This window comes from Rattus rattus, chromosome 7 (assembly GCF_011064425.1).
Source record: "Rattus rattus isolate New Zealand chromosome 7, Rrattus_CSIRO_v1, whole genome shotgun sequence".
Lineage (NCBI taxonomy): Eukaryota > Metazoa > Chordata > Mammalia > Rodentia > Muridae > Rattus > Rattus rattus.
Genome location: NC_046160.1, coordinates 43,663,732 through 43,683,128, shown reverse-complemented (window position 1 = coordinate 43,683,128; position 19,397 = coordinate 43,663,732). Strand labels below are relative to the sequence as shown.

General features: G+C 43.1%; 1 protein-coding gene across 2 annotated transcripts in view; it reads left to right on the top strand.

Annotated features, from left to right (window-relative positions):
* The window catches only part of Sntg2 (syntrophin gamma 2), a 202,725-nt gene that overhangs the window by 110,648 nt on the left and 72,680 nt on the right, over nucleotides 1-19,397 (top strand). For both annotated transcript variants that reach the window (XM_032907580.1, XM_032907581.1), the window contains 2 exons: nucleotides 8,135-8,226; nucleotides 17,977-18,104. In XM_032907580.1, coding sequence (XP_032763471.1) covers nucleotides 8,135-8,226; nucleotides 17,977-18,104 — 220 coding nt within the window. The remainder of the gene's footprint in view (nucleotides 1-8,134; nucleotides 8,227-17,976; nucleotides 18,105-19,397) is intronic.

Genomic DNA, 19,397 nt, shown 5'->3' with positions numbered 1-19,397 from the left:
GCCTATAACAAAATGCTGGGGAGAATGACCCTTTGACTGATTTCCGGTTTGTTTGACTGCAGTTGGTTGATAGTCATGAGGCTATGGGCCTATGGGAACCCAGGGTACCACAGAGTGCTTCATGGTAGTGGTATCCGCTTACATTGGTGATCAGGAAGCAAAGAGAGAGACTTAGAAGGGCTTAGAGTGCCAAGGGCATATCACCCAACTTTTTCCTTCTAAGTCACACATTTTTTTTGGGGGGGGATGGCATGGCTAAGAGTTTTTTGACACAAAAGTTATAATATGATAAAACAAAAAGAACCCTATTATATCAGAGTTGAATACAGCAACCCAAGAGAAGAAAAAGAATCCCAAGATCAGGCCCAAAATTCAAAGACCCACCTATTCACACACTGAGGAGCCCCATAAAATACTAAGCTAAAAACTAGGGTATGTATACAGAGGACCTAGTAGGGCCCATGCAGGCCCTGTGCTTGCTGCTTCCATCTCTGTGAGTGGATTTGCACCTCACACACTTGATTTAGAGGGCCGTGTTCTTCTGATGTCTTCTATCCCTCTGGTTCCTACACTCTTCCTGTCTTCCATCAGGGTTCCTTAAGCTGTGAGGGGATGGATTTGAGGGGCACCTCCCATTTAGACACTCTCTTTGTGTCTCTTCCTAATAGATCCTCTATCTACCAGTAGTACCAGAGGCTGAGACCACACCGTTTAACACATGGCCTTTGTGGCACATGTATCCAAGCCATAGAACAAGGACAGAAACACTCTAATTGGAAATGATGGGGGCTTTTATGGCTGTGTTCAAAAGAGGCTGTAGCCAGCCACCAACACTCTTCTCCACAGTATAGGAGACTGGTAACCGTGCAGAGCATGTTTCCATCTTAGTTTTGCTTACGCAGAGTACTTAGCAGCCTATGTCCAGATGAGTGTTTATCACCTCCTGCATGGGTCTGTTTATTCTGAATGTGCCTGCGTACTGAGATAGAAAGTGAGGGATAGTTATAGCCTGGCCCGAGGGACAACAGGAACCACATAGATGACAGGACACTTGCACAGCCTTTCCCACCTTCCATTAGAGGTCAGTAACCTTTCTGCCTGGAGAGAGAACAGTGTTTGTTGGCTGCTAACCCTGGTGTAATGGGAGCAGTAGAGCCAACAGCTACAAAGGTTTCAATATCTGTTTGTTGAAAAGGAAAGGCTACCATGACTCTGAGACCACTATTTCCCTTGAAGGATAAAAGAGCTCTTCAAACCTAAGAACTTTAACTTACATTCACAGACTTGACTGGAATCTGAGGCCTTGCCCTATAGCTTTCAGTTAGCTAGGAGCTCTTTGAGCCCCCTTGATGAGGGCCTGTGCAGAGCTCAGCCTTTGTGGCTAGACCTACCGTGAACTCCTGGGAGCCCTATTGCTCAGGACCAAAGCAGAGTTCAGGGATGCGTACTGAATTTGCCATTAATTCTATAAATGTCCATTCTCCTTTTATTTTGTTCTTTACAACCTAAAACTGTTAAGTCATAGTCTCTATAAAAATTTAAACAAAAGGGCCATAACCATTCCATAAATCCATGCAGAATGGCCTCTGGTGAAGACAGGTCATTGAGGTAAAATTGCTTCTGCCTGAGCAGCCCCTGTTGAATTGCTTGTTTGTCTGAAGCCAACACCTGTCCCACAGAGGTGATTGCTGATGTAGAAGAATCCCAACAGACTTGTAAAGAAAATGTCTACTTCAGCATTTCTTAAATTGATATTAATGGGAAAATAAATACCCAGAGAGATTGAACAGACCTGTGTGATTTTTCCAGACACTCAGACACTTGATGGTTTTATACAGATAGACCTTGCATATTGTTTAGTATTTCCCTGTGCCATACGCCATCACTACTGATTAAATTTCTCAATGTTCTACTGCCCAAAAAGTCCTCTACAAGCTAGCAGTCAAACTCCTCCCCACCTTCCCTGGCCCTAGCCACTGAAAGCCACTGCTTTCAAAGTGGATTTGCCTTTTCTGGAAATGTTTATCAATGAAGTTAGACAATTCATGACCTTCGCCTTTACTTCCTTGCACTCAATGCGATGCTTTCAAAAGTCGTTGGTGAGGTAACATGCATCTGCTATGGCTGCATAGCTCTGCTTTATATGGATGTAGGGCATTGTTCCATCTACTCTTCAGCTAATGGACACTTGCTGCTATTTCTGAGCTGTTATGAATTATGCTTCTGTGAACATTCATCAACAAGCTTTGTTTGGACATCTTTGTTAATACTCAACCTAAAGAAGGAGATTCTGGGTCCTACAGCAATGCCATGTTTAGCTTAGAACATCTGCCAGAATATTTCCCTCTGTGGCCCTGCTGCTTTGTATCTAATCCATGCAGAAAGAACTTTTGACAGAATATAATTCAGCCCTCGAAGGACAAAGTTTTATAACTCCTTATTATAAATATTTTATAACAACTATTTATAGAATTAATAGAATTATAGAATTAAGGTTGGGGTGATAACTTAGTAAAGTGCTTGTCTTGAAACTATCCTCCACTCCCTACATAAAAATAGGCAGGTATGGAGAAACACAGTTGTAATTCCAGTGCAGGAGAAGCAGAGAAGTCTGGCTTCCTGGGGCTCCCTAACCTACTTGGTGAGCTTCAAGCTAGTGAGCGGCCCTGATTCAAAATCTGATGTGGATGACACCTGAGAAAGGATAAATGAAGTTGTCCTCTATCTTCAACATACATCTTCATATATGTGCATGTACCCTTCCACACACATACCCTGCTCACAAGTGAACAGACACAAATAGGCATGCACATACATATGCACACACATACACATTCTTACACATCCTAATTACTAATACTGAGAAGCTTTGAAAATAGATAATGCTGGTAGTAACCAGAAAAATATTGGGACTATTCTATCTTTGGAGATATGAAAGAAAATCTGACAGTCGCTGAGAAATTAATTAATAGAAATCCAGGGTCTAAAAAAGACTATCAGTTGTAAGTTTCTTCACTTATTACGCATAGCTGCTGCTGCCGCTTCTTCTTCTTCTTCTTCTTCTTCTTCTTCTTCTTCTTCTTCTTCTTCTTCTTCTTCTTCTTCTTCTTCTTCTTCTTTTTCTTCTCCTTCTCCTTCTCCTTCTCCTCCCCTCTTCCTCCTCCTCCCCTCTTCCTCCTCCTCCTCTTACCTTCTTCCTCCTCCTCTTCCTCCTCCTCTTCCTCCCCCTCCTCTTACCTTCTTTCTCCTTCTCTTCCTCCTCTTCTTTCTCCTGCTTCTTCCTTTTCTTCATCTTCTTTTTCCTCTTCTTCATCTTGTTCTTTTTCTTAATGGTAAAAATTTTTTCAACTAGTTAAATATTTCATTTATTTACATCCCAAATGTTGCCCCCTTCCAGTCCCCCTCAGAGAGTTCTCCCCATCCTCATCCTCCTCTCCGTCTCTGAGAGGGTGCTTTCCTGGGGCATCAATTCTCTACAGGATTAGAGACTCTCCCATCACATCCTCTCCCACTGAGGCCAGACAAGGCAGTCGTCTGCTACATATGTGCTAGGAACCTCAGACCAACCCATTGCTTGGTGGTTCAGCCTCTGGGAGCTCCCAGGGATCTAGGTTAGTTAACACTGTTGGTCTTCCTATGGGGTTGCCATCCCCTTCAGCTCCTTCAGTTTTTCCTCTCTTTCACAGGAGTCCCAGACCTCTGTCCATGCTATGAGTATCTGCATCTGTCTCAGTTAGCTTCTGGTAGAGCCTCTTTGGAGGACAGCCATGCTAGGCTCCTATCTGCAAGCACAGCATAGCATCAGAATAGTGTCAGGGATTGGTGCCCACCCATGGGATGGATCTCAAGTTGGGCCAATCTTCAGACACATGTTTATGGTGACATGTTTATGGTGAACAACAAAATCACCTGGCAGTTTGAAATGTTTTCATCTCCCTTTCAAATAATGACAAGCTGATTTTGGAAATGAATGAAAGGACTTTGGAAAGTGTTGCATGGACTATCCTAAAGTGTACATGGAGATGCTAAAATAAAGTAAAATAACCAAAGTAAACTATGTGCTACTGCAAAAACAGTACTCTGTAATGGAAAAATAACACAATCTGGGCTGGGGTAGATTCTACTGGGCAACAACTGTATGTGTTTTGGGTAATAAAAGAACAGAGGAAGTTTTAGTTGTTAGCATGGTTCATTTAAATAGAAGCAAAAATGTAGGAATGTGGTGAAGTGTTTCCTAGTACTCATCCTCACAGATATGATGTAGGTGGGTAAGGGACACTGACTTGCTGGGCTGTGCATGTCTGGAGGTGCAGAGGTGAAATGGAGAAGAGCAGTTAGGCTCTGAGCCTTCTTGTCACTAGACAGTGGATGCACATGTGCACTAAGGGGTACTGACAGTCCACCAAGACCTAGGAAGAAGACATGGTCAGGTGCCGACATACAGAATGGTGTCTTGCTTCTCTGTTCCCTTCTCACTGTCTTTACCTGCAGGCGGCTGGTGGGGAGAGGAGCTGCCTTTCTGTTTCACTCTATACCATTACCCCCCCTCACCATGATTTGCAGCTAGTCAGCGAAAAGCCTGCCACTATGCTGTTCTTGGCACTTCTGCTTCCTTTCCAAGGGCTCAGAAGGCCCAATCTCAGGGCTGTCTCTCTGTTTGTGGATTCTAAAGGGTTTCCTATGTGTTGACAGATGTTCAGTCTTTCTGAGACTGTCAGTTAGGTAGGGGTGTTCAACCATCTGCCTTTAGGAGATGTCACCACAAAAATGAGAAGAACTGACACACGATCTGCCCACATGCATGTTTGTCCTGAAAATAATGGGGGCTAAGGGTAGTCACAGAATACACTTTGTCTTGGAGCTGCCCTTGGGACCTTGAGTGAATGGTTGAAACAGCTTCTCCTAATAGTTCTTAATGAAATTACAAGTTTAACTTGATTGTTGAACGCGTGTGGTTGCAGGGTTGTTCTTAAAGGGAGTTGTGTTTATTGGGCACCTGTTGTCTCTGAGGGGGAGCCTTTCCATGTTATCCCTAGGAAAACCTTTTTGAGTCAGATCATTCCTGTAATATTGTCAACAGATGTCATAGGAAGATCTATCAGTTCCCTAATCTGTAAAACTGATGATGAATGACATCCATGCCACATTCACTTTCACTAATTTATTCATGTTACATCCCAGTCACACCCTTCTTAGTCCTTCCCTCATGATTCCTTCCCCCATTAATCCCTCCCCTTCACCTCAGAGAACAGGAAGACCCCCTTGGGTACCCTCCCACCCTGGGATATGAAGTCACAGCAGGACCAAGTTCATCCTCTCCGAGGCCCAACCAGTCAGTCTAACTAGGGAAAGGGGCAGAGTCAGAGTCAGCCTCACTCCAATTGTTAGGGGACTCACATGGAGACCAAGCTGCATATCTGCTACAAGTGTGCAGGGGCCTAGGTCTAACCCTTGCATGTTCTTTGGCTGGTGGTTCAGTCTCTGTAAGACCCCATGGGCCCAGATTAGTTGATCCTGTGGGTCTTCCTGTGGTGCCCTTGACCACTCTTGCTCACTCTCTCATATCCCCTCTCCCTATACCTGGTCCCCAACCCCATTCCTCTCCTTAACCCTCTCCCTCCCGCCATCCACCTCCAGTGTTTATTTTTTTCCCTTCTGAGTGAGATTCACGCATCTTCACTTGGGCCTTCCTTATTACATAGTTTCTTTGGATCTGTGGATTGTAACATTGCTATACAGTATTTTATGCTAATATTCACTTATTAGTGAGTCCATACCATGCTTGTCTTTCTGGGTCTGGGTTACCTCACTCAGGGTGGTATTTTCTAGTTCCATCCATTGTCCTACAAAATTTCATGATGTCTTTGTTTTTAATAGCTAAGTAGTATTCCATTGTGTAGATGCACTACCTTTTCTTTAGCTATTCTTCAGTTGAGGAGCATCTAGGTTGTTTCCAGTTTCTGGCTATTGTGACTAAAGCTGCTGTGAGCATGGTTGAGCAAGTGTCCTTGTGGTATAGTGGGGCATCTTTTGGGTATATTTCAAAGAGTGGTAAGCTGGTATATATATAAAATTAATTATATATAATATATATATATAATAATTTATATATATATATTATATATTTTTTCTTTAAATGTTTTAATCGGCCATTAGAGATTTCTTTTTTTTTTTTTTTTTTGGAGCTGAGGACCGAACCCAGGGCCTTGCACTTACTAGGCAAGCGCTCTACCACTGAGCTAAATCCCCAACACCCCCATTAGAGATTTCTATGTTAAAATTTTTCTGTTTAGTTCTGGACCATATTTTTAATTTATGTTGTTTAATTTGTTGGTGAGCTTTTTATATATATTGGATATTAGTCCTTGGTCAGATGCAGGGTTCATGAAGATCCTTTCCTAGTCTGTAGCCTGCTGTTTTGTCCTATCAGTGGTGTTCTTAGCCTTGAAGAAGCTTTGCAGTTTCACGAGGTCCCATTTATTAATTGTTGATCTTAGTGCCTGAGCTATTTATTGGTGTTCTGTTCAGGAATCAGTCTCCTGGGTCAACATTTTCAAGGCAGTTCCCTACTTTCTCTTCTATTAAACTTGGTAAGTTCAGTTTTGTGTTGAGGCCTTTTATCCACTGGACTTTAGTTTTGTGCAGGGTGATAAATATGGGTATATTTGTATTCTTCTACATGCAGACATCCAGGTAAATACAACTTAGACCAGCACTATTATTTGAAGATGCTTCTTCCTGTTTTTCATTGTATAGTTTTGGCTTCTTTGTCAAAAATCAAGTGTCTATAGGTGTGTGGGTTTATTTCTGTGTCTTCAATTCAATCTCATTAATCAACCTATCTGTTTCTATGCCAACATTGTTTTATCACTATTGGTGTGTAGCACTGCTTGAAGAGAGGGGTGATGATTACCTCAGAAGCTCATTTATTGTACTCATTGTTTTAACTATCCTGGGATTTTTTTTTCATACGTAGTTGAGAATTGCTCTTTCAAGGTCTGTAAAGAATTGTGTTGGGATTTTGATGGGAATTGCATTTAATCTGTAGATTGCTTTTGGTAAGATGGCCATTTTTACTATGTTAATGCCACCAATCCATGAGCATGGGAAATCTTTTCAGCTTCTGATATCTTCCTCATTTTCTTCAAAGATTTCAAGTTCTTGTCATACAGGTCTTTTTCTTGTTTGATCAGAGTCACACCAAGCTATTTTATATTATTTGTGGCTATTGTAAAGGGTGTTGCTTCCCTAATTTCAGTCCATTTATCATTTGTATACAGGAGGACTACTCATTTCCTCTGAGATTATTTTGTATCCAGCCACTTTGCTGGAGGTGTTTATCAGCTGTAGGAGTTCTCTGGTAGAAATTTTGGGGTCTCTTATGTATGCTACCATATTATCCAGGAATAACAATACTTCTTCTTCCTTTCCATTTTAATCTCCTTCAGTTCTGTTATTGCTCTAGCCACAACTTTGAGTACTGTGTTGACTAGATACAGAGAGAGTGGGCAGCCTTGTCTTGTCCTTGATTTTAGTTGAATTTCTCTCCATTTAATTTGATGTTACCCTGCAACACTTTTTTGTTCTTTTTTACACAGCGAATTCACTTCATTTTTAAATACACAAATGAATTTTAACTCGGTTCTTCATAGATAATTATGATAATGGTGTTGGTGGTGGTCTGCTTTGATACATGGTTAAGCCTTCTCTGACTGCACTGTCTGCATTCTTATACTGCCTGTCTGTAGCAATGAATTCCCTACGAGTCATCCACTAATCAAAAACTCTGAGGAAATATGCCATGATAAAGGAGCAGGATGGGAGACTACAAGGGCTCATGGTCCTACTCTAGGCACAGCTCTGCTCTACAAACTGATAGTGCCTGATGACATGATGGGCAAATGATTGCACTAGGAGCATTGATGGGAAGACCAGGTCCTAGCAAAGAGAAGGAAACTCTCACTAGGAAAGTAGCACAGACAGCCATGCCCCCAGTTTAGTTTCCCATCCCTGAGAGGAACATAGCAAGGAACTACTGGCCTGAGTTGTGTGCTTTGCCATCCTGCAGTCATATAGGCACACATGATGTGCTTGAAAACTAAAGTTGGAATAAAGGCCTATTGCTTTGTTTCAGGGTCCCCAGGGCCATCCAGTGACCACAGCAGCAGGGCCTCATCGCCTCTCTTTGACAGTGGTCTGCACCTGAATGGACACTGCAGCCACACAGTAAGTACGTGCAATCCCCTGACCTCATGACTTGGAAACCCCAATCCTAAGGGCTCCGGGTTGAGGGGGAAACTGTCCATGATCCAGCAGAGGCACCTGTAGGTGTTCTGGAAGAAACAGTGATGACAGGAATTAGAGTCAGTTCTGTTGGCATTCACTCCCATGTGGGGTCTTTGTCATTAAACCCACAAAGACAGTATAAACCAGTAGTTCATAAGTGCATGGAGAGCAAACACGATTCTTTTTTTTTTTCTTTTGAGGTGGAATTCAAAGTAGCCTCTGGGTATCAGGCAACCTTAACAACAGGGTTTCAAGTTGTTTTTAGGGGACTTCCAGAAGACTCACGTGAAAAGGTGAACAGTGAGAGTTTATTCCCAAATTCAGAAACAATATCAAGGAAGCATGAGCACTGTATATTTACAAAGAGACTTAGTCCTGTGCCTCTCCTTCCCTCTATTAAGAGCCTAGAACTGGGAAGGGGAAAAGCATCATCTCAAACACCAGTGCCTGTTCCCCTAGGTCTGCCTCCTAATGCCGAGACCAGCCTTTCTCTGGGCAATGGGTCCACAGAGACCTTAGCGTAGAAGTTGAATCTTAGCATCCCACAATTGGATTAAAAGTGTACTTTATAGTAGATCCTATCTTACTCCCACATTCAGGGAGAACTCAGGGGGAAAGACTCGTGTTTGTTCATATAATTACAAGGTGTCGTAACTCCTTCCTTTGACAGTTTAAATAGCTCTCAGTAATTTAAAATTTGGCTTCTGTAACTAACAAAGAATAAACAGCACACTTATAAGTTCTATCTTCCAGTTTTGGGCCCAGAAATGAACAACATCCTAATTTTCACAGCCATAACCTGACTTTAAATCTTCAGTTTTGAGCCAGGCACAGCAGCCTACCTCAATAGTCTGTCTCGCCTACTCAGGAGAGAAGACGGAGACAGAATAATCAATTGAGCTCGGGAGTTTGAAGCCGGTCTGGGTAGCATATTGACAGTCAGTTGAGGCAAGTCAGCAAAGAAAAGCAGAAAATGGCTCTAGTGGCTGTTCTTCTGTGTTACCCTAAACACAGGAGTCATTGATAACCTGAAATAGACATCTTAGTCCTGCCTCTTGCAAGATGTACCTGAAGGTAGAGGAGACACCCAGTTAGGAACACACTCTCGGTAGAGGACGACATGGTTGATGACCATTTTGGGGACCTTGGATCTCAAAGGCAGGGAAGGAGAAGTGAGCTGTGGCTGACAGCAGCATAACTGTCACAATCAACAAGACAATAAAACCAGGAGGTGAATAATTGCTGATGTAATGTTTACCATAGCATACTAAGGAAGCTGAGAGAAAAATGACGAGATTGACAAAGTGATGGCACACCTCTTCCCTGAACTAAAGCGGGGAACCTCTGTTTTCAAAATAGGAAGCATGTAAGATCTGCTATGAATAGTGCTTAAAGGGGGATGTAGTGCTTCCGTCAAAATAACCCATCATCTCCGACAGCAGGTAGCAGTTACCTTAAATTACATACTGACAGCAGTCTTCATTACCTGGTTATTAAAAAGTGCTTCCTTTAGAAAACCTTTCCTTCTAAACTGGGGGAGCCAGTGCAGACTTTTAAGTCTAGCTTATTCTAATGCCTCACTTTTATACCTCTGATTTCTGAAAACTATTTGTTTGTTTTTGAAGAGTATGAAGTTCAGAGATCCATATTGTATTTGGACTGAGTTCTAACCTGAAATATTCTGATACCTTATTTGGATCTTGCAAGGGGAAAAAAGCATATGATTTCCTCATGGTACATGAGAATTTGATCTTGTTTTATTTTTTAAACAAATACAGATGGTATAAATCTTTTTCCCCATAAGACCCATTTATACAAGTCATATAAACAGTTATATTCTAAGCCATTTTATTAGTTACTCTTGTTTTCACTGAGACAAAAATACCTCAGAAAAATCACTCCAAGAGGGGAAGGTTTATTTCATTTGCAGGTCCAGGGGATTTCAGCCCTCCATGGGAAGGCAGGGAGGAGTTTATGATAGCCAAGCAAGTGGTGGAAGCTCGTTACTCTACAGCAGGCCATATCAGACCAGGAAGCAGGAAGTGTGGGGTGAGCCTGGGGTGCATCCTTCAAATGCCCAGTCGGTTACCCTCTTTCCCCACAAGACCCCACCTTTTAAAGATCCAGATCCTTCATAATATCCCACAAACTAGAGACTGCATTCAAAGCAGGAGCCTATAGGAGTCACTCCTCATTCAACCTACAGCATCAATTCACATTTAAAATCATCGTAATTTCATTTAAGGCCCACATTTTAATAAGGTAAGGATAATTTCCAAACTCTGGGCTGATTGGAAGAATAGAGTATGGATGTCTAGATAAGTCTGCTGAGCAGAAGGTCTACTCTGGTCACCCCTTTACAGTCATTCTCTGCATTCTGAGTGTCCTCCAGGCTTGAGAGGTGGGGGGAAGCTCCCTTTGACTCACAGAGCTTCCTGTTTTCTCATCTCTGTGTGAATACATGGATGCAATTATGTACAAATTGACTCCAGTTCCTCCAGCTGTTAAAATCACTTTCATCAATACAACCTTCCGGCTTGCTTCTTATTCTGACGGTTTTCCCCCAGATAATGCAGGGGTGGTTAGGAGTCGGGGGCGGTGGGTAGTTACCTGACGTGGTAATTCAGAATGAAATTGTATTTCTTGACAGAGAGTATCCTAGCCTGTTCACAGTAAGGCTGGGAAGGAACTATTTGACTTGCCTCTCCTATATCCTCACTCACTCCCACCCATGGACAGAGGGAGAGTAGGGTTCCTGTCCTGGAGGTTTGTGCTAGCTGCCTGTCTTGCAGGAGAGGTGCCCTGAAGCACTGTCTGCAAACTCGGCACCTTGACTGTTTTTCAGGGCAGCTGGGGTCCACACCCTGTTCTTTGGCAGAGTTGCCATGGTCCTAGTGGGCAGCTTCTGTGCCAAGCCATTTTCTGTGCTGGTCCATGTAAAGTAACACTTCATGGAGGCTTGGGGGGGGGTGCCACTCTGAGAGAGCGGTAGTATGAGGAGGCTGCTCAGGGCTGATTCAGAAGCACAAGAGGTAAATAAAGAGCTTGGGGTCATTTCATGAGAACCCCACAGAGAATGGAGTGTGAATGTTCAAAATTAGACAGGCACCAAGTTTGGGGTCCAGATCCTAGAAATAGTGTGAGAGAGTGAAGGTCTTAGTGGGAAACTAGTATTGGCTTCCACATGGGATCTGCAGAGGCCCCACACTCTCTGACATCTCTCATGGCTCAGCTGCCTGCCTAGGCATGTTGGTTTTCTTGTTGCTATCACTTAGTACCCAAAGCTAACAAACTAACAAAGAACAGATGTGTCTTAGATCACTGCTTCAGAGGTTTCTGTCTTCATCAAAGCAGGAAGCTTGTGCCACCACTAAGCCTCGAGCACTGTGCTGGCAGGATGCACAGAGAGAGCACCCAGGTTCATTAGCTTTCTTCTTTCACCTTGCTATGCCATTTCCTTCCTGCTTATTGGTAGGAACAGCTCACATTTAGGACCTATCTCCTCACACACACACTTTAGATACCCCACTGGGAAACACAGGGGGGGGGGAGGCAGAGATCCAAGATAAACACACAGACACACAGAGAGACAGACACAGAGAGTGACAGACACACACACAGACAGACAGACAAACAGACAAACTGACTGACTGACTGACTGACTGACTGTGGTATATGCATTATTTACCTCTGAACTTAGCAATCCAATCAAGCTAGCAGTCAAGATTAGTTATCATTCCTGGGGACGTCAGAGATGTTTTCAGGTCCGTAAAGCAAGAAAGGTGATACCAGAGCAAGCTGAAACCTCATGGGTTTCCCGAGGAGGTACCAGGGCAATTGGGAAAGCTTCAGAAGGCAGAGAACTGCTGTCAGTGAAGAGTTTGAAAGCGCAGACCTGCACCCTCCTGCAGGACTTGAGGGCCTTTGTGTGCTTTGCTTTCTCATGTGAACAGAATGTACTTTACATGACGGTTCCCTGCCATAAAATGTGGACTGTGGCAAGCACTCCATGCTAGTTGCCATTGGAGAGTGGCTGTGAAGTTGTCCTGAGTTTACGGAAGCTCCTGCCCAGCGTAGAAAGCAAGGAATTAGCTTATTTTATATACTGCATTTAGAACCTGTTACAGTTTAGATGTGAGGTATTCCTCAGAACAGTTATATATAAAGGGAAGGTTCCAGATGCTGGATCCAGTCAATGAAGGGTGGTTTGGTCATTACCTGATCAGTGAATTTTAGTCCTTTGATTGAGTTGTAATTTGATAATATTCCTGGGAAGTGTTAGAAGCCAAGAGTTGAAGCCTGATTGAAAGCTATAACCATGCCTTTGAAGGCTGTATCTTGTCCTGATCCCTTCTGGTTACATACTCAGCTTCCAGGATGCCCTAAGGTCAACAATTTTGTTCCATATCATGGCTTGAATGTGAAATAAATCTGACATGCTCATGTGTTTGAAGACTCGGTCCTCAGAGGGCAACGCTGTTTGAGGAAGTTGTGGAGCCTTTTTTATATCGCTGGCAGACATAGATTTGTAAAGTTCTAGTTAGGCAGCTGTGGATGCAATGGGCCTACAGCTCCAATGGCAAGCTATGCCTGCCACCGTGATTTCTCCACCAGCATGGACTGTACTCTCAAACTGAACCAACGTAAATCTGCCTTCTCTTAAGTATCAGGTATTATTCACAGTTATGAGGAAAGAAATTAACATGCAACACCACAATCTTCAACTGTAGCATTTCACACAGGCATGCACGCACGCACCTCTCAGGCCACAACAGTGGAGCCAACCGTGAACCATAAGCTGAAAAAGCCAAAATAAACGATTCCTCCCATTTCCTTGCTATTTTATCACAGCCACAAAATAAACCTGACACAACTCTCGGCTATGGGGAAGAGAGCCCTGAACACGTTTTGTGCATCCTTAGTCCTCTTCTGCAGCAGACCATAATACAAGTTGAGAGAGAGAGAGAGAGAGAGAGAGAGAGAGAGAGAGAGAGAGAGAGAGAGAGAGAGATGCAAATGCAGCATTTACAGCCTGTTTCCAATTCAACATGGTTTACAGTTTAAACTCCCACTCACAAAAATACCTCTGAGGGCATGAAAGCAGGACCCGGGGCCTTTAGCAAGTAACTTTTCAGTTACTCTTTTTTTGTTTTGTTTTGTTTTTCTGCAGCCAAAGCTGCACACACAGGTGTGGGGACACAGAGTCAAAGGGAGTAGGCAGAGCCAGGTGTCCAAGGAACCAGGCAGGCAGAGGGCCAGATGGTTAAAGGACCAATGTCAGTGGAGTCAGGTGTCAAAGGGCAGGTGTGTATAAGTTAGAGGTGCACAAGGCTTCAAGGCCACAGCACAAATTGTGCACAGAGCTAGAATCGGCAGGCCAGGGGTCCTGACAACTATCTCTTCTATTTCAGCAAATGCTTCTTCAAATTTAGTAGAATGCGATCTCCCATTACTCTCTCTTTGCTCAGTACTATAGTCTAGACAAGCTGACATGGGTAAAGCTAGAGCAGGCTGTGCATGGATGAAGTGAAAGAGAGCACTAGGTACCTTCTTTGTTTGCTTACTGGGGATTTCCCAGCCAGACTTCGGACATTGTCATCTACAATCTTGCCCAGATTTAAGGCATAGCAGTACTTGGGACTTCTCCCTGAGATGTTCTTTTTAATACTTCTCAGGCACTTATAAATGGCAGTCCCCTCTAAGAACAGAATGGACCGAGTCCCAGTGGGAAAGGCATTGCCTGTGCACATGCAGAGTGTCTCACAGCTTCCCCTGTCAACCAGGGCCTTGCTGCGGTTGTCATTTTCTCTCTGCTGGGGTCAAATGTTGCTCTCTCTCTTCTTTTTAAAAATCATGCCTGTGCAGTTTTGTTCTCTAAAATCACATTACCAAGGGCCCACAGCCCCAGCAGGATTTGTGAGGATGGAAATTGCAAGCTGAGACCCACAGGCAGGTTTTTGTCTGCTGAGCGGCCATCATTATTTTTCGATTGAGCATGAAGTGTCCGCACAGCTAGAGACAGACTCTCTTATCTTTAGGTTTAGTGATTATTTATTGATCAAAACATTCTTTAAAAACTGAAATCATTCTATGGTTATCTACAAATAACATCGAGACATGGTAGCACTCCATAATGAGCTTGGTGCAAGAAATACACACGCCACATCAAAGGCTGTGTAGGGACTTTGTGTTCAAACTGACACCTCACTTGTACTCTGCTTCATAATGTTCACTGAGTAATGAATTATTTTTAAAAAATAAAATGCATTTTATGTCAAAATAGCAACAAACCATACCTTTAGCAAGCAAGTCCTTAGTCATTTTGTATAGTGCTTTTAAATTTTTATTTCATGGAAATAAACATTACTAAATTAATTAATTAATTAATTAATTAATAGAGCTTCACCTGTGAGTTCTGAGAGGTTTTTACTAGCTTCTGGAAGTAGCAGAAGGTCACACATTGTGCTCAGATGAAGTAAAGACAGGACATGGCTTATTGGCAAGGTACTAGATATTACCTGGCTCTATTTGCCTGTGGCTTTACCAATCAGACCTTAGGCAAGATCACTTGATACTCATTTCCAAGGTGACATTATTTTAAATGTTGTTAAGCGTTGAATTGTCTTCTAAGGAGTGGAATGTTGAGTTAAAATTTGTTTGCAAAATTCTGCTAATGCTACACCGCAAGATGTTTGTGCAACTCACAAATACAAGAAGCTGGAGACAAACTTCTTCCTGTAACAGCTCAAGATACAAAAGGAATAGAGGATCCACTCAGAGTGACAGCTGCACCAAGGCATCAGTCCACAGTGTGGGACTAAACTTGCAGGGTCAAGGTCACATGGATACTTACAGCAAGAGTCCAGGGTCACATCCAGTATCAATAAACTGTATATCATTGAAACTGGCCTGAGGGCTTGTCTTTAAGAAATTGTCTATGTGATTTATATTCCCAGTGAGATTCTCAAGTCAGTGTGCTACATGTTGTTAGACATAGACAGGGAAATCTAAATAGCCACCCAGGCTTCCTCTGTAGCACAAGTCTCAGACAAGGAGATTCCAAATGACAGGAGGTAGCAGTTTAAAAAGCATTAAGCTGGATAAGGCAAGGGCACTTGCTTTCAAGCAACAGGAACCAGGTGGTTGAAGACTGTCAGCTCTGACAGCAAGGCAGGTGACAGGAAAGCACGCCCTCTGGGGGGTGGAGGTCTGCGTTGGGACAATGGAAAAGGAACAATGTGCTATTCTGCTGACTTGAAAAGACAAAGGGACAGGTGCAGATTTCTGATTTAGCTGGACCGTGTGACAAAGCAGAAATAACCTGACAGGGTGACAAGAGAGAGCCAGGAAATCCAGGCTCTCCGTTATCCAGCTGAATCCACAGACACAAGTATACAGGAGAAAGGCTGCTTATGGCAAAGATAGGGGAGGGAACCAAGGGGTTAGAGACAGACATAGATGATTGCTGTCAAGCTGGATAACCTTGAGGTTTCCCTGTGCTTGGAGTAGAGGGGAGGCACATTTGACTCTCTGGACATCCAACTGAGTGTCCAGAGAGGTGACATCTTGGACACACACCTTTCTCATCACAATTGTGGAATGCTTCAGGACTCCCCATGCTGTCACAGCTTCTGATGTGATGTTTTGATGGTAGCATTTACCCTCCCTGGTAGATAAATGTGTCTCAACTGCTTATAGAAGCCACGGCCTCAGGATGACGAACATGCCTTTGCCAACGAGGAGTCGGGTTCCATTCAGCCCGATGCTGTTAGACATGAGATTTGTAGGAGTTTGGCCAAAACAATCATAGACATCAACATAGTTTTCAGTCTAGGGTGAGAAGAAAGTCTAAGATGTTTTAGTTAATCTGTGCTAGGGAGAAGAACACATTTCCAACAGTTACTGTCCTTGTTAGTATATTCTTCTTCTCACCTAAAATAAATAAATAAAACCTGTTTCCTATTTCCTGAATAACCATCAGAGTGTAGTGGCTGATTGGGAATGTAGAGCAGGAAGCCTGGCAGGGCTCCTCTGGTATGTGACCCTTTTGGATACAATGCAAGGAGGTAAATCCAATTGTCCCTTCATAAATCATCGTATCGCAGCTGCTGTGTCCGGCGTTTGTAGATATGTACCTCATCCTGGCCATTGCTTCCTTAACAAAGTGTTTTATTTCATTAAGAATCATGAATTTAATCTACAAATTGTGAGGGCTAGAGGTAGACATCTGTCAGGTTAGTGTGGTTGGCCCCAGAGGTTATTCAGAATCTGTTCTTCTGGAGGGTGCCCACTCTGCTGATGTCTCTTCCCCCTCTGGTTTTTTGGAGCTTTCTTGCTGCCTGTTAGCAGTGCCCAAGGGTGAGCTTCCAAAAAAGCTAGTGCCATCTCACAATGACCCCCTCCTCCATGAGCAAGTCCTGTCCCACATGGGCGAGTACACACCTGTGGGCACAGCCAGGTAACTAGACTTGTCCCACAAGCTCACAGCCTACGCTCCTGTTGGCAGAGCACTTGTCTGCTCTCTACATCCCCAAAGATGTATCTCTTCGGCCTCAAGCCCATCAGGCAAGTGGACCAAGTAGCTTCACCAAAACCAGACCTGGGCAGTAGGGGTCCTGGCTCAGTTTCCCAGGCAGTTCTTCACCTGAATACTTGATACCAAAGGAAAAGGAAAAGCCACAGACTGTGGACCAAGTTGACCACAATGAACACACTCTCTCAAGAAGGGAGAAAGTAGAATGTTTCCCACTCCACAGTGACTCTAAAATGGGCAGGCGTAAGTGGCTAGGCCCTGGATTAGATTGTGTCCTCATCCTTGAGAGTCCTGCTCTATGGGCCGCCCTCATATCTGCCCCTGGACACCTTCCTTTCTCATCAGAGGTGCCTTTCATTTGCAGCTAAGTGACTTGTCTGGCTTCCCTCCATCTCAAGATCTGGGGGCTTGATTATTTTGTTGTTTATTTGCTTCATACCAGATCCATGATTGTTTTAAAACTGGTATTACAAGGACATTTTATGAGTCAACTTTTACCTATTCTGTTAGACAAAGTTCTGCCCCAGTTCCATTCAAAGGTACCTATTGTCTCAGGCTGAAAGCCATGTCCTTGAGTATTTCTGAAACTTGAAATTTAAGTGGTAAGAGCTATAGTCACTCTCTTAGGGACTGTGTTCTCTCAGGTCAAGAAGAGGTATAACTTCACATCTTTCAGAATGTCTAGCAAAGAAAAGACCCACCGTGCCCATGATGGCATAGAAATATGTCTCATAACTGGAGTTCGTTTGTCATTGGTAGAAGCAATTTCAATTTAGCCCATATTACTGGGTCTCTGACATTCACTAGCTCAGCTTGTCTTGACTGAGTTCCTCCTAAGGTTTCACATCTTTAACTTTAGGAAGATCTGTCATGCCTATGAGATCCTCCTCCAAATGCAGTTTTCTGTGTGCTTCTCCTTCAGCCTTCTTCACTTCTAAAAGAAATTTTGTTTACAACATATTTTTTAAAGCTTTTAGATTCAAGTATGAGTGCTGTTTTCTTTCTGAATCCCTGAGAAGTTATCTTGAATGTTTTCATCAGTGGAAGTGGGCTGGTCTGAGTTTTATGGGAGGGCTGCCTCAGTTACCTGTAAGCGTCTCCAGAGGACCGTGTGGTGACTGGTCCTGTGATGACTGACTCTTCCTTATTTTGCACAGGCTCCATCATCGCCTTCCTCACCCATAGCTAATGAACCAAAGTATGAGAAGCGTTGGCTAGACACCTTGTCAGTCCCTTTGTCTATGGCTCGGATCTCCAGATACAAAGCTGGAACAGAAAAGCTCAGGTATGTAATCAACATCGGAAGTGAGAAAAACTAATGAACCTGGCACTGTGGGAAAGTCTGGCAAACTCCACGTTATACCAATTCTATCTGCTGCTGTCTAATGGCACTGTTGGCAGGCACAGGCACTGTCTCTGTGGGACAGCATTTGAGGAAGTGTTGAAGGCCCAAGAGGAAGGCGACACAGAAGCAGTTGGAATGACTGATTTTATTTTAAATGGGAGCTGTTCTTTCTTCTAGCAAGAGCAATTGTCAGTGATCAAGAAATAGTCTAAGAAGAAGAAATTCTGCCTTCAACTTTAAATGACAACAGAATAGGTTCAATTATAAAAGATTGCATGCTTTTCTAAATTACAAATAGATATTTAGAAGCCATTTAAATTCAGTGATCTTCATTTTTTGAATTAATAAAGTAAGACGGTTAGGCCAGCTCCTGTGATCAATAAATGCTACTGGTTTGGAAGCCCTGTTAATTATGGAGTTACAAGATGCATCTGTGAAGGCTCATGTACCCTTCTTCTGGGTAATCTGAGGAGCCAGGGCTCCTTGTTTGAATTTGTAGACAAGCCAGATACAGGGAACAGTGCCCACTTAATTTAGCAAAGATGCAGCATGAACATGGTGTTGTAAGTTGAGCTTTGTCTGTCATGAAATATGTGTGTGTGGTTGCAGTGTTTGTTATGTGGTATGAGTATAGTGTGTATGTGGAGTTGAACTGTGGGATTGTTGGTGTGAACATGTGTGTGTGTTTATGGGCTTCTTTTTTATACATAATGACCTATGTATTCATGGAGCTCAGCGTGATATTTAAACACATACAATACGTGGTGATCAAATTAGCAAAATAACCTCAAGGGTTTTGTTGTTGTTGTTGTTGTTGTTGTTGTTGTTGTTTTGTTAGTGGTGAAGAGATGGCTTAGTGGTTAAGAACCACTAAGTGCTTAAGTCACTTAAGAGGTCCCAAGCACCCACACTGAGCATTTCATAACCACTTGTGACTCCAGATCCAGAGGATCCAGCACTGGCTTCTGACTTCCACCGCAACTGTTCACGTGCCCTAGACTCCCCAACGTGCAAATGCACAATTTACTAAAAAAAAAAAAAAAAAAAAAAAAAAAAAGAACTTTTTATTTGCTAAGTGTGGGAGCAAATGGGTGTAGGTACCAGCAGAGGACAAAAGGGGGCGCCAGATCTCTTGGAACAGGGATTACAGGCAGTTGTTAGCGCCTAATGTGGCTACTCTTTATAGTGTGGACATTTAGTAATAATAATTTTCCAAATCCATAAAAACTCAAT